This window comes from Oreochromis aureus, linkage group 22 (genome assembly GCF_013358895.1).
Source record: "Oreochromis aureus strain Israel breed Guangdong linkage group 22, ZZ_aureus, whole genome shotgun sequence".
NCBI lineage: Eukaryota > Metazoa > Chordata > Actinopteri > Cichliformes > Cichlidae > Oreochromis > Oreochromis aureus.
Window position 1 is genome coordinate 4447718 of NC_052962.1, and position 16193 is coordinate 4463910.

General features: G+C 39.9%; 1 protein-coding gene across 1 annotated transcript; it reads left to right on the forward strand.

The window, feature by feature from the left end:
- Nucleotides 1-7246: 7246 nt before the first annotated feature.
- Nucleotides 7247-13855, forward strand: LOC116328257 (sclerostin domain-containing protein 1-like). Its single transcript, XM_031749996.2, has 2 exons — nucleotides 7247-7433; nucleotides 11765-13855. The coding sequence occupies exons 1-2, from the start codon at nucleotides 7295-7297 to the stop codon at nucleotides 12187-12189; spliced, it is 564 nt and encodes a 187-aa protein (XP_031605856.2). The 5' UTR covers nucleotides 7247-7294; the 3' UTR covers nucleotides 12190-13855.
- Nucleotides 13856-16193: the final 2338 nt, after the last annotated feature.

A 16193-nucleotide genomic window follows, 5' to 3' on the forward strand; every position in this document is an offset into this window, starting at 1 on the left:
ACCCTCAGGAACCAAAAGTTGAACTACTGGATCGACCTCCTTGGTATCATGTGATGTCCGACACAGCACTCCATCTTTTAGTGACAGTCGTTCCCAGTGCCGCAGAAGACAGAGAACAGGTTTAGACTCCTGTTGCCTCTCACGCTTATTTGGCTGATGGCCCCTTCGTAGATACCAGGCCACCCTTCTTAGAGTTGGGTCCTCCCCTTGCAAGGCAGCCCACTGAGATGGTGTACGTTCAGGAAACAGAGGCACACCACCGGTTACATTTTGTAAACCCTTCTGGTTAGAGTTGCTTACGCCAACACACATTGCTCTGACCACATTTACTTCAACCTGTTTAAAGGATGGAACCTCTACGTCTTCCCTTTGTCCCTCTGTAGCCTCAGATACTACAGGTGATGGATATCTGGATAGTGCATCTGCACTCTGATTAATACGCCCTGGCCTATATTTGATTTCAAATTGAAAACTAGCCAGGCGTGCTGCCCATCTTTGCTCTAAGCTTCCAAGTTTAGCTGAACTCAAATGTACCAAAGGATTATTGTCTGTGTAAACTGTAAAGGGTACACAATACAGATATTCAGCAAATTTCTTAGTTACTGCCCAGGTCAGGGCCAGAAATTCAAGTTTGAAAGAGCTATAGTTCTTATCGTTCTTCTCAGAAGGGCTCAAACTCCTACTAGCAAAAGCAATTACTCTCTCTTTTCCCTCCTGAACTTGTGCAAGTACAGCACCCAAGCCCTGGTTGCTGGCATCTGTGTACAAGATGAAGGGTAGATTGAAATCAGCAAAAGCCAACACTGGTGCAGATGTTAGAGCCATTTTTAAAGCACTAAAGGCTGTGTCACATGTAGAGTTCCATTTAGTGGACAAGGGAACATCCTTCCTCTTAGAATGTTGTGATGCTCCAACTAATATTTGATTTAATGGTTGGGCAATTCTTGCAAAATCTTTCACAAATCTCCGATAATAGCCTGCCAGACCCAGAAATGATTGTAATTGTTTCACAGTAGTTGGAATAGGCCATTCTTGAATACATTTAATCTTGTCAGGGTCTGGAGCAATCCCTTTCGCTGAAACACGATGGCCCAAATACTGAACCTCTGGTTTTAGAAGACAGCACTTCTTGGGTTTCAATTTGAGGCCATGCTTGGACAGTTTACCAAGGACTGCATCCAAATGAACCAAGTGGGTGTCAAAATCTGGAGAATAGATTATTACATCATCTAAGTAGACAAGTACAGACTGTAAGTTTTCTTCCCCCAGGCATACATGCATCAACCTTTGGAAGGTGGCTGGTGCATTTGACAAGCCAAAGGGCATTCTGGTAAATTCAAACAAACCCATAGGTGGAGTGAAGGCTGTTTTTTCTCTGTCTGGTGGGGACACCTCAACCTGCCAATATCCACTGGCAAGATCAAGTGTGGAAAAATACTTTGCGTTACCCAAACTTGCAAGTGACTCCTCTATTCTTGGAAGGGGGTAAGCATCTTTATGGGTCACAGCATTAAGTTTACGATAATCCACACAAAATCTAAGTGTCCCATCCTTCTTACGGACTAACACAATCGGAAAAGCCCAGGGACTGCAACTAGGCACAATGATGTTAGCATCCAACATACCTTGAATCAAACTCTTCACCTCCTGATATAACTTTGGTGGAATTTGTCTATAGCGCTCACGGACTGGTGCAGCATTGCCAGTAGGAATTGAATGCTGCATGGTGCTTGTCAATCCATAATCTTCCTCATGCACAGCGAACACTGCTCGGTGCTTATGCAATAAAGCTTGCAGTTTCTCCAATTCCTCTGTGGACAAATGAAGACCAGTTAAATCAGGGAACATGCATTTCTCCTTGGGCAGGGCTTGCGTTTGGTCCATACTCACTCTAACTGTGTTTACACCAACACGAGTCATGTTCACACTATTCTCTTGTATGATATCGGCTGGGTCAATACTAAAAGTCTTAGCCAACTTCTGATGTCTGTAAAGGTACATTGGTGAGTCATTAAGGTTTTGGACCCTAATCAAAAGCCTCCCATCATGGACTGTAGATAATGTTCTAGCAATTAAGACTTCACCCACCTCGACAGGTTCCACCAGGCATTGATAATCCCTGCCGTCCACTCCAGTCTTCGTACGACCCCAAACCAACATCTCACTCCGAGGAGGGATCTGTATAGGATGGCGATTTATGGTACGTACATACCCAATGGACCCATCTGAAGCTGCAAACCGTGCCTGACTGGCACAAATCTGAAAAGCAGTAGTCCAAGCTCTCTGTTCGGCCCCACTAGAGGAGAGGTAGGCTAATGGCTTCTCCGGATCCATTTTTTCGTAACACTGTGAAATAACATTCATACCCAGGACGCCTTCACTGTCGGTTAAACATTGGTCCTTAATCACCAAAAACCACATTCGGGGAGTTCCACCTGTCCAATCTTCACATGTAGCAATACATAACCCAGGTATGGAATATCTAGTCCATTAGCAGCCTCGAGCGCCAGCCAGCTGCTTGCATCCTTCAATTTCATACCATTACTGCCAAAGTGTTTAGAGAAGTAGCTGTTCTTTATCAGGGACACATTCGATCCAGTATCCAGAATACACTGTATTGGGACATCATCAAGACACAAGCTGACTTTAGGAACTTTTCCAATCAGTTTTTTCACATCAGTTTGAGGCCCATTGGCATCGACACAACCCACTGTCTGGGCCACCACAGTGGTGTCGTCTAGTTTAACGATCCAGATCTAGGCTTGCTTTTACAGAACCGTGCTATGTGGCCTGGCTGAGAACAAGTGTTACAGATGGGGCTACCTTGTTCATCATACCTGTTTGATTAAACTCTGGGTCTGCTCCCTCCTTTATTTCTTGATCTATACTGGTCAGTCTGTTTCCAGTCCAAAGTCTTTTGTGTAGCTTGATGAAGTTCTGATCGGATTTCTTTGATCAAAGTCTGTGATAAATCATTGAATTGCGTGGTCATTTGCTTGTTCATGTCCTCCCACAACTCTGATTTAATCTGTTCCATATCCTTAGCATTACAGGTCTTGTATCTCTCCCCTTTGGCAGCAAAACACTGGACTGGATCAACCATTTCACCATAAACGTGTTCCCTCAGGATGAGTTCTGCTTTTATTTCTGCAAATGTCAACTGATCATTCATTAGAATTTTTGTTCTGAATTCACCTCTAAGGGCAGTGTCTCTCAGGCCTTCAACCAGATGATCTCTGAGAAGAATATCCTCATCATTCATACCTCTAGGGTCCTTCCTCTTTAACCTGAGAAAATGTTCTTGTAATCTCAGCGCAAATGAACTGATGTCTTCATGTGTTTCTTGACGAGCATTGAAGAACTGAGAGCGCAGGACCGAAGCAGTTGTTTTATCCCCATACAACTTATCTAACTCATTAAAAATTAGCTCAGGTGAATTACGCTTCTCTGGTGGTAGAATTAAAATCTCTCTTTTAGCCTTGCCTTCTAAGCAACAGAGCGTCAATTCTGCTCTAAAATCTACTGGAACTCCTTGCAAAGCAAATGTTGTCTGCAAATTACTTTTCCATTCACCTAGACTAATATCTGAATCCTTCCCTCTAAATTTAGTTGTGACCATATTAAACATGGGGATCATACCAAAGGGCCTAAACCCTGCACTAGAAACTGGTGCTTCTCTATTTGGGCCAGACTGTGATTCACTCTGATCAGTCATCTTGCTTTTGCCCACTACAGATTATGGTGGCCAGATCCTGTCGACAACGCCAGTTGTAACACACCCAAAGAAAGCTCCTAGGTCTGACCAACCGTCTCAGTCGTGGGCAAAATGATGACAGTCAATAAAATTCTAAAAGATAATTTATTGACAAAAGTAATCAAGAGATAAAATATAAAACAGTCCAGTGTCCCTTTTATAAATCAAATAAAACACACAGTCCTAAGGCCAGAGCCAGCTATGCCACACGGCCAGTTGCACTCCACGTGTTGCCTTTAACAGGGTTAGAAGTTGTCCTTGGAGACCCACCACCCTGCAAGCATATAGCCAGTTGTCACTCCAGCCTCTGCAACCCTGCTGCCCTTAGGCTGTGGCATATATTAGGCCCTGGCCTGCACAGAGAGACAAAATGACACTTTCACAATAGAAGTCATAGCGCAAAACCCATCTATCCCAAACATATCCAATTTCATCACATTACATACCTGCACAGAGAGACAAAATGACACAGCAGTGTTTGTAGTGTGGGCTATAAGTAGACCAGTGTATCAGTGCAATCAAGTACACCTGCCTCTAATTAGCCCAACCCCATTACAGCCATTGGCTCACCAAAAATGTGACACACACACAACCACTCCCAACCCAGTGCAACTTCACACAATAATATGGAGCTGAATTAACACAGGCACACTAGTCTACCATGTTACAAACGGGCTATGTACACAATCCTTCACTGAAGCTCAGGTTAGCTCGGACTCCGGCTTTTAGCTCACCAAACGGCGGTCCTCAGGCTGGCGAGAAATCTGGCACAGGGAGGAAGAACAGGTGAGTTGCGGCGCGAAAGAAACTCGGGAAAAAGCTCAGACTTGCAATGACACTGACGAGTGTTACACAATAATCAAGCACTCTCAGCAGCCGCCTTAAGAAGTGAGCGTGGTGATGAGTCGATTGCTTGCAGGTGTCCGAGCCAGGGGCTGGAGCCGTCATGACTCCGCCCCGGTAGAGCGCAGTGCGCGGGAGGGGAGAGAGAGACGCAACACAACAAAAACACTTGTAGCCATACAGAGTCAGCCGAGAAGGCACAGGGTCATGACAGTTTTTATGCAAGAATAAAATAAAATACAGTTGTTTGAGTTTAAAATTAAAATGAAATCATGTATATTTTATCAGATTTTGTATGTATGTAGTTTACACAAAAAACATGTAGTTACATGTGTAAAAAAAAATATGGACAATTTTTTTTTTTTTTAAACTAATAAGACCTAGTATGGAAAAAAATATTATTGGGATTTATCATGTGAGTTTATTTGAAAACTCTTGTAATTTTATTCCATAATTAATGTAATAATGTTTTATCATCCATTCAACAAAAGTCAAAATACAAAATACTTTTGACTCCCAGCCCATTGTTCCTTCACTGGGCTGGTTTCAGTCATTATGCAAATGTACTGTTTATAAGATTGGGGAAACCTGCAGTGAGCTGAGACTGAAGAAGTCACTTGGATGAGTGACGAAACGTTTCTCCCACAAAACGCTAAGTCCAGATGAACAGAAACAACTTTTGGAGATCAAAATACTTTTATTAAACTAGTAACTGGGTTTAAAAATAAATTTTTTAATACACCAAGTGAATAATCGTTTTTTACATGTATTCTAACATAAAGTTAATGGATTAACCCTTTTAAAGATTACCATATAATGTTTTGTAATATACTGTTAATTGCAGAATTACAGATCAATAGATCACTTTGCTGTCAGACTGCAGGCTTTCTTTTTGTTCCTATATTTATGGGAAGCAGAGTGTTCAGCTTTCAGGACCCTTTTCTGTGGAACCAGCTCCATAGGATTCCAAAGACAGACACTCTCGGTACTTTTAAGATTAGGCTTAAAACCGTTTTTGTTTTGTTTTTTGCTTAAATATATAGTTATGCTGTAGTAGACTTAGGCTGCTGGAGCGTTTCTTCTTTTCTCACTTCTTTCACTCACCATGTGTTTACAGACCACTCTGGCTTTAATCATGAGTTATTAATAATCCCTGGCTGTCTTCCCCAGCATGTCTTTTGTCCTGTCTCCCTCCCTTCACCGCCAACAAGTTGCGCCTCCTTATGCCTGGTTCTGCTGGAGGTTTCTTCTGTTAAAAGGGAGTTTTTCCTTCCCACTGTGGCAACGTACTTTAGAGTTGACTGTTGTTTGGGATTTGGCGCTGTTTAAATAAATTTGAAATGAATTGAATAGATCTTATCAAGTACCTGCTGATGGATATGAATAATGAAAGAGTTGAGCTTAATAAAACACTAGCTTTACTTTATATAATAATGTCATAATGCTGCTGCAATACAACATTAATACAGCTCACTTTGTTGTATTTGTCCTTTTTTTTTTTTTAAGTTAACAAAAAAAAGTCAAATGCTGCTGTAAGACCACTTTCTCGCTTTATATAAATGTTCTGCTTAAACTACACTGTGGTTGAATGACATAAATTAGGGAATAATACGATTTTTTTACACTAACAAGTCTAAAACAATTAGGACACACTTACTTCCTGTTTCCGTACTGTTACCATGGGACCGGCAGGACAGGAGAGGAGAGCACATTCCCCAGAGAATACCGGAACTGGCTCGTTTTCCACAGGCATTCCATTCTCTTCACAGATCACATTTATAGATCAGATAGACAGGAAAAAACAACACGAGCAGCTTCATTCACCCTTGTTTTTGATCTCATGAAGATGCACAATTTTGGGGGGCATTTATTCAAAGTATAATGAACTAAGGAGAAAGCACACCCACCATATAAAGGTGATCACTCACAACAAATATACTGATATTCCGTAACTGCTCATTGAACCCAAACCATGGCAGTAAATTGCCAGTAGCATAACAAAGTGATCTGATTCACTCGCAGTTCAGGTGAGGGTTCAGGTTTTTTGGCACATCTTTGAAAATTTTTATGAAACCTAATCTTAACTCACCACTAGGTGGAGATAAATGTCTTTGTAGCCTTTGAAAATAAGCCAGAGGGCCGGCTCTGTAGTCCAGATCAAATGTCCTGAGACATTTCCAGAGATCTGTGCATTAGTAAGATACATTAAATTTAATTTTTCAAAATAAATTTTACAGAATGAACCATTTGGCATATGTAGTCTCTTGAACACATAATTGCCACGGCCTCACTCACTCCAGAATATTTCAACCTATTAACCTGAAAAGCTCTATCCTTTTTTTGGCCATATGTTGGGGATTTTTGTTCTGCTGAATAATGAAACTTTGTCCGGTAAGCTCCGAAGTCACAGTTACACCTCTGCAATCCTGGTGTTTCCAACACCTGTGTGATCATACATAAATGCGCCAATTCAGTTTGCAAACATGCATGTGGTTTTTGGCTCTCGACCTGCATTTTTCTTTTCTTATCTTGCTGTGCGAGTGGGTGTGTTCAGCTCATTCATAAAATGTCGCTGCCATTGAAGATATATAAAGCGCAGCCCTGCAGGTTACTTATCCATCAGATCGCTCAGGTGCAGTCATGCTTCGTTCTGTCGGCGCGCTTCGGCTCCTTGCGCTCCTACTGGTGCTGCTGAGCATGAGTTCAGCTGTTGAAAATAACGCCACAGAGTCCGTCAGTCCTCAGCTGGTCCTTGAAACTCAGGACCCGCCGACCGATGAAGACACAAACCAGGCGAGGAATAGAGGGAGACGGCCTTCTGACTCTCTGCGGGATGGTGAGTCCAAATGGCTAAATTGTCCTAAAATTAAATAATTTGATAGAAAACATCATAAAGTATTATGTGACAATAATACAACTAAAATTTAAAAGAAAAAAGGTGTAGTTTGGAATAATAACGTTTATTTATTTATTTATTTATTATTATGATGGTGCAATCACTTTACACCTAGGGAAAAGTCATCTTACAATAGAAAAAACTACAAGATATCCATGTCTGGGATGCAGGATTTATTAAAAAACTTTTTTTTAAAATACGAGGCATGCAGTGCCGTGCACGGTCCACAGGGAAGGCCAAAATCCATTTTCAATACAGACATTTATAGTCGAACCAACAAAGAAATCCTAGCTGCTGGTGTTGAGATTTTTCCAGGTGCATGCCAGTGCTGTAAATGTCTGTCTGTTGTAGATTATATAACACCTGACAGAACACCTTTGGGATGAATTAGAATGGAGACTGTGAGCCAGGTCTTCTCTCTCAACATGAGTCTGACATGACAAATAAGCTTCTGGAAGAATGGTCAAAAATTCCCATAAACACATAAACACAAGCTGTTATAGCTGCAAAGGGTGGGCCAGCATCATTTCAAACCCTGTGGATTAAGAGTGGGATATCACTCAAGTTCATATGCATGCGAAGGCAGACAAGGGAATACTTTCAGCAATGTAGTGCAGGGGAGACCAGGTCAATTGTCACATTGCTTATTACTCTCACATTAGAGGGCACTGTGGAATTCTCTCGATATCCCACATCTGACCTGATGATGGGAGGAGATATTTTGTAATTTTCACTTGTCATAGTAATTTTCTATGTTGTTGTTGTGGTTTTTGTATTACAACACCAAACCGATATTAATCATTTAAAAAGTGGACTATTATTAAAAAGCTGAAAGTAATACTTTCGGGTTGATTCAGTTTTTCACTAGGTAGCTAAAGCCCTGTGATAGCTAGGTTAAAATGTTTATAAAGTTCGGGTTGGTTGTCATACATGTAACAACCAACATAGCCATAGTTATCTGTTGGAAAACATTGAACAAAAAGACTGTCTTTTAAAAGACATAAGGAACATTTGAGCTTTTTTAATGATATCAATGATACATCAGTTCAAAATACAGTCATTGAGTATAAAATTAATTCTCAGTTGTTTTTGTGGCGTTAATAAAGGCTACATTATTAAAGCACTGTAAATTCCACAAGTTCACGGCTCATAAATCACAATAAAAATGGTTTAGAATTGTGCAACAAAGACTTAAAAAAAAACTCCTCCGAAGTTTCATAATACTAATGCTAAGTGGACAGAGTGAGGATAAAGTCACTTAGTGCAGCAAATATACATTTGGAAGTTGGAACTTATAACTGAACAATTCTGCCTGTTTTATTTCTCTGTGAAAGAAGGCAGGTTCTATTTATATAGTTTACTGAGTTTACAGCACAGTGCCGCTCCCTGTCCTAAAAGTCAATAGAGCTCACCCATCAGTCTCTTTCTCACTCTCCCTCTTGTTAATGATCATAACAGAATAACATGACATTTATTTAATTCAACCCTTGATTCCTGTGTTTAAGTGGGTGGATAGCATATATAAGGCTTCACAATGTATAGCAAAAATAACACTGAGACAATGGATGTTCTTCTATACATGCACATGTGCCCACTTATAATAAGTGGAAGAAGAAGTATTAAAAACATGACTTTTAACCCCAAAAATTTTAAACCCCAAATTATGGCTAATTTGTGTTGCCTTTTCTCCAAGGACTAAGAGTCATCTTAGAATCTAGTATTGTAGCTCATATAATAGTTAAAGCAGCAGCTGTGTCAAGTATGGCTATGTGACAGGCAGAGTCGGATCCAACTGCAGGACTCAGGGGCAAACATAACACACAACAGGATGGGACGCTGGGAGAAACAGACATGGAAACATGATCACAAAACAGAGGCAAGACAGACTGGACACGAACGGGGAACTCACATTATGAAAATAAGAACTATAAACAACAATCTCAGAGGCTCTAGAAGAACAACATATTCATAATTAATTATATTTACAAAGGAATGAATAAGTCCAGAAAAAGACTCAGGACCATGACAAGCTGATAGGAAATGGAGGAAATGTAATTGAAAAGGAGAATGCAATTGCCATTTTAAATGTTGGAAAAAAGTGTTTTCCTAATTTCGCTGTTTGAATCCATTTACTTATTTGTTTTCGATTTAAATTTAGAATTTTTTATAAATTATTTTTTTTATTGAGAGCTGAGTGTCTTTTTCTGTAAATGCCTTTTTCCATATAGAAACATTCATTTTAAAGTTGTCTTTTATTATCAGTTAAATTATGAAATAACAATTGATTAATAATTATTAATGTCTAAATAACAAAAATAAATTCAGCAGTAGTTTGTAAATACAGAAATGCATAATACAATATTAAATCACAAAATGCTTTTTTTCGATGTGCATGACTCTTGGTCCTCGATATGAAACGGGCAGATACTGATTTAAAAAAAGACAAACTGTGTCATGAAGTGACTAACATGAACATGTCATAAACTGGTATCATGGGACAGTTAGTGGTGTGAATTTTAAATCATGTTAAATTCTTTCACAACAGAAATATGAGTAGTTGTTTTCCTTTAACTGGGTTTAAACCAATTCTTTACTTTTAGTTTAAAGACAAATCATCACATTTGTAAATATTTCAGCTGTCATTTACAAATTCATATTCAGCTCTGCTGTTATTTTTAGCTTGCTGAAAGTACCAGCAGGACCATTTGCACTGATTTGCACCATAGACCTCAAATGTGCAGATCGACTCAAAATTGACCCAAATTTAACACTGAGGATCACTGGGGTGAAAGCTTAGTTTAGAAATGTGCACGTTTTCTGGCCACATGAATCTATAAATCAAATGTTTACTCATCATCCATCCTACTCACCAGATTTGCCGCCCTCATACTCTGTTCTGTCATACATACATCACAGTTTCAAAGATTTTTTTTCATGTGCACAGAGAAAGACGTTTCCCTGCACAATTAAGTTCTTCATTTGTTGTACACAACAGTTTAAAAAAACACATATAAAATAGATAATTAGAATAAAAGATCATATATCTATACAAATAAAATAAGTTAATTTTGAATGCTACATCAACTGTATATGCAGCGGACACAGTGAGGGTGCAATTATATGTGTGCAAACTGAAAAATGTAGACAGTCGTAAACTGAGGTAGACCAAGGCAATACACTCCCGCCAGGTGTTTAGAAGTCTAATGGCATTGGAGAAGCGTTCTTTAGCCTACACTTCCTAGATTTCACACTTCTGTACCTTTGGCCTGATAATAAAAGTGTGAAATCTGCTGTTGGGGGTGGGTAGGGTCCTTGAGGATGAAGGCAGCTATCTCACGGACTCTGTTCTAAGGTGAGAGGACAGTGCAATCTTAATGATCTTCCTGGGCCACATCTACACTAATCCGGATAAATTGGAAAACAGCGTTTTCATCTAAAAACGCTCTGCGTCCACACTATCATTTTCAGTCGTTTTCATCCACACTGAAAACGCTACGTTCTTCTACTGCCCATACATGAAAAGTAAGATGATTGAGCTGTGTCATTTCCGTCTGCCGTTTATTTACTTTCCAGCTCTTTGAAAAGTGGCGGCAAAATGTTGAGGAAAAGTGACAAGTTTTATCTAGAGCTCTCTGGAGCATGTAGAAACTGATATTAATCTTTAATAGGGCTGTCAAAATTGAGAGCAAACAAAACAGCTCCTGTACAATGCCTTCCACCATCTTAGTTGAATTGGTCACATGACTGCAGCATATGACTAAAATGCGTCACCATTTTCAAAAGCCTTTTTTTTCGAAAGAGTTTTCATATTTATCCACTTTGGAGAGCGTTTTCTGAAAGCTCAGTTTTCTTTGACCAAAACGAAGAGAAAAAGATGCATTTTCATGAAAACGTATTAGTGTGGACATGGCCTTGGCGTATTCACCAGTCTCTACAGGCATTTGCAGTTTGTACCATTTGTGTTGCCATACCACACAAGATACAAGATACTCTCAATCATGACTGTCACAAAAAGCATTGTGACGCAGGCATCCTTATTCTCTAAGTCACACAGAGAATAATATAGCACACTGCAATACTGTCTGAGGTGGGCCTGTTGGATCAGTAGGTATATGGCCTACTGATTATACCATGTGCTGTTCTGAATGTGGGCCAGCACTACCCACTCGAAACAAAACAAAAAAGCAATTTTAAAAATATATATATACTTCAGAATAACAAGAAGACTGATATAAGCTATACATATATGTAACTGACTTTTCATGTCTTAGGGCTAGACCAGAGCCAGGTGGGCTGCAGGGAGTTGAGGTCCACAAAGTACATCTCTGATGGCCAGTGCACCAGTGTCAACCCTATTAAGGAGCTGGTGTGTGCTGGGGAGTGTCTGCCAGCTCAACTGCTGCCCAACTGGATTGGTGGAACTCACACTGGGAGGTACTGGAGCCGCCGCGATGCTCAGGAGTGGCGCTGTGTTATCGATCGAACCAGGACCCAGCGGATCCAGCTGCAGTGCCACGACGGGAGCACGAGGACCTACAAGATAACTGTGGTGACTTCCTGCAAATGCAAGCGCTACACCAGACAGCAGAACGATTCACGACACAAGGACACATCTGGGAATACTGGTAAACAGAGGAAGAATCAGGGGAGGCCTGGAGTCCTGGAGATGAATGCTGGGAGGGAGTCTGCTAACTAAAACCTGATTTCACAGCTACAAAAGGAAAAGCATTCAGACTCGTGTTGTCACTATAAATGTTTTTGTATGAACTATAAATGTGCAAATAGTAATTAAAAATTTAAGAGGCAAGATAGATATAAACAAAGGTGAATAGTATAGTGTTATCTTCATATTTAGATTACTTTAATACAGTAATTAGTCTGTAGAACAAATTTAGCTCATTTGTTCACAGGGAATATGTTGTTATCGTCATCCAAATGACAAATATAAATAATCTGGCTAAAATAATAACACACAAACAGTTTGACAGCTGCAACAGACATTTGGGTGCAACTATTCAGAAAGCACTCTAATACCTGAGCTACAGCTGGTGACATTTGTCTAATGTTTCTGGAGAGAAGTGTTGCCTGGGTTGTCTCATTTTTTTGTTTCGTACATTTTTTGGACAGCAGTGATTTCGTCACACTGACAGTATTCTTATTATTCTTATAGTGTGAATATGAATACATGTTATATAGTTTAGCTGTAGTTAGTTAATTGTAGAGATTTAGATTTGCTGTCATTGTTTGGTTTTGCCTCATTGTAGCATTCTAGTGTTATATTAGCAGGAGAGCCTCTTCTTGGAAGGGTAGTACTGGTAGGAAAGTTGTTGTGATCGAAGCATGATGGCTGCTTCTTGAGGAGAGCATACTTTGTTAGTAGATAATTTCTTGTGCTATTATTTATAAGACAGGGACGGGGGGTGTCAACAACCTATTCTCAACCAAATAATTGAAACATGTGCCTCTAAACAATGTTTTTAGCCTTTACTGTGAATTATTGCTCATTGTGTCCAAAAATTATATGAAAAGTGATAAAGTTAAAAACTCATTTTAAAAGTAATAAATATAGAAGTGGTAATTCCAGGATTACAGCTTTTCATGCAGCACCTGAGAGTCTCAGATATTGTTTGTAATGTTCTGATAGCAGTGAAGGCACAGTGTAATTAAATAGTTTATCAGTCCAGGGTTTTGGTTTGTGTTGGAAGTATGTATGAAGATTTTTTTATTAAAAAAAACAGAAAACAGTAATAAATTCTATGATTCATGGTCTTAAAAGCTTCTGGGGATGTAAAGTTAGACCGATATAATATATTTTGTACCAGAACAGTTCTGTTTTACATCTCTTTTGCCATTTTCTGAAATAATAAAAAATTTGTTTCAGGGCTGTGGTTCTGATATAACGCTGCAGGCATGCTAGACAGGTTTACTGCAAACAGGAACTCGCTAACAACAGAGGCATTAGCCAGTGATGAATATCTATTTTAAACAGCAGCCTTTACTTTGTTTTATTGTGTAGGGGAAACCTTCCCCTTCAGGCTAGTGGAGGTTCTTACAGCTGTGGCAGACATTTTTAATGGTGTTTTATTGTCTCATCTATCCATTCATTTTCCCTCCATTAAGAACTGTAGCCAAAGATAGACAGTTAAAAGAATCACCTGCACTAGACGGCAACAGGATGTTTAATTTGTGTTTTCCCCACAGGGATAAGGATTGATGCCCCTTTGTCAGTTATATCCTGTAGGTAGAGACTTTTAAACCAGATCACGTCTGGAATGTTGTTCAGCAGCTAGGCGGAAAACATGTTTCAACTTTTTTCAGGTTATCTTTTAACAGAATTTAAATTTTTAGTAGCAGAAACTGTTGTGGAGAAAATAAATACATTTACTCAAATACTGTGGAGTTTATACTTTTATTGTTTTTAATTTGTTTTTTAAATTGTTTCAGATTTGAAATGGAAAGATCTGGATGGCCTGTGATTGATAGAACCATAAATTCTGCTTCCTACTAAACAATCCTGAAGGAGAATGTCTGGCTATTAGCCCATCCAGTGCAGCTTAATCGCACTTAGGTTATGTAGTAGGACAATGATCCAAAAAACAGCAGCAAGTCTACCTCTGAATGGCTCAGAAGAAGAAGAAGAAGAAGAAGAAGAAAAAGGTTGTTCATGCCTGTGCCTTTCAAAATTCACCCTGACAATTAACAGCAGTTGCCAGTTACTGCAAACTGATTGCTTTATTGCAGTTCTTACAAGGTTTAAGGTTATCAGGTTAAGGGGGCAAGTACTTTTTTCACAGGCAGCACAGTGTCATGGTGGTTAGCACTGTTGCCTCACAGCAAGAAGGTCCTCCGCCATCTGGCCGGTGTCTTTCGGTGTGGACTTTGCATGTCCTCACCGTGTTTGCGTGGGTTCTCTCAAGCTTCCTCCCACAGTCCAAATTGGTGTTTCTAAATTGCCCATAGGCGTGAATGTGAGTGTGAATTGGTGTCTTTCTGGTTGTCTGTCTGTATCTCTGTGTAAGCCCTGCGACAGCCTGGTGACTGGTCCAGGGTGTACCCCACCTCTTGCCCAAGAAACGAGATGTAGATGCACTACATCTACTCCTTTAGGTTTCACTGTTAGACCTGTCTCCCTCTCATTTACATTTATACGAATGTATAAATAAAAGTCAGCACGTTCTACTGACTTTTATTCCTTTTTCCTCTAAAAGCATACCTCCTCCTCTCCGGGCTCTCTTCCATCTGCTTCCAACCCCCACTACAGATTACAGTATTATCTGCAAATATGACAGTCCACTCCTGTCCTACTTCAATTGTCTGCTTGTCCATCACCATCTCAAGCAAGAAGGAGCTCAAAGCTGATCTCGTACAATATTCAATATGTGGCAGTACCAGAGTTCCTCTCTTCGCATCCTATCATATACTTTCACTATGCTAAACACAAAGTGCAAGTCCTTCTCCATCTTCCCCAGCATAGAGCCATACTGCTGTTCACAGACTCTCCTCTTACCTTAATGTAAATTCATCTCTTTCAAATATCTTCATAGGATGGCTCATTAACAACATCCACAAATTACCCCAGCTCTGCACATCATCTGTTTTTGAACACCACCAACATTACACTTATCCATTCCTCAGGCATCCTCTCACGAAAATGTGCATAAACATGCTTATTTATTCCCAATATTGTCACAATTATATAATATATTGTCGATATATTAGATATGCAAACTTCCTGTCTCTGTACGTCTGACAATCAGCCAGCAAAACAAAAACTACCAGGGCATAAGCTAACATTATGCCAGCAAATGTTAGGATAGTGCCCTATAAAGTGCACTTTTCCACTGATAAAAGGTTTGATTACATTCTCACATGACATGAGTGTTCATTCAATAAGTGTTCAAGTCCAACAATGTTAGATTAAGTCTGTTCATTTTGGTACTGGCTCTCGCTTGTGTCACGTCCTGTTCCTGTTACAACACATACTGATGTTTTGTGTAGCTTATCTACATGTATGATAAGGTCTTGTCACCCTCCTTTAGCAATAACAATGATTGCAAGAAGTGTAGCCTAACTGCAGCTCTGGAGGCCAGGCTCACTGAATTGGAGACCTGTCTCCATACCCTGGAAAATCCTTTAGCAGGTCAGGCACCGGTTTAGGTAAAGGTTACTTAGTCAATATTATGTCTCCCCCAGCAGATTGTCCCAAACAGCTAGGAAACCAGGGTGGCTGGGTGATGGTGGCAAGGATGCATAGTCCTAAAGGAAGCCCCAGTACACCACCAAACCAACTACATTTCAAATCGTTTTGATTTCAGGTCGTAGTGATAGATGAGCTATATCAAGTGATGGCAACATCAGGAAGAAGTACTTGTTAAAATTTGGTATACATATCCAAAAACGTTTGAGCAGTGTAGCAGAGCTCACCATCCAATGTTGTTCAGGGAGTAAGGAAAATGTGGGTAAAATAGAACAGATGAGTGACACTCTGTACCTGTAAACTAGGCACTTTGCTATGTGACCCAGGTCACTTGAGGCGCTACAAACAAATGCTCCTGTTAGTTCAAACAGTGCAGCGAAACATGCCCTGAAGCTACAATTACATGGCTATTGATCCACCTCTTAACCACAGGATTATAACACTTTATTTGAACAGATTCCACATCCTGCCAAACCCCTGTACCTAGGTGTCAGGAAGCTGTG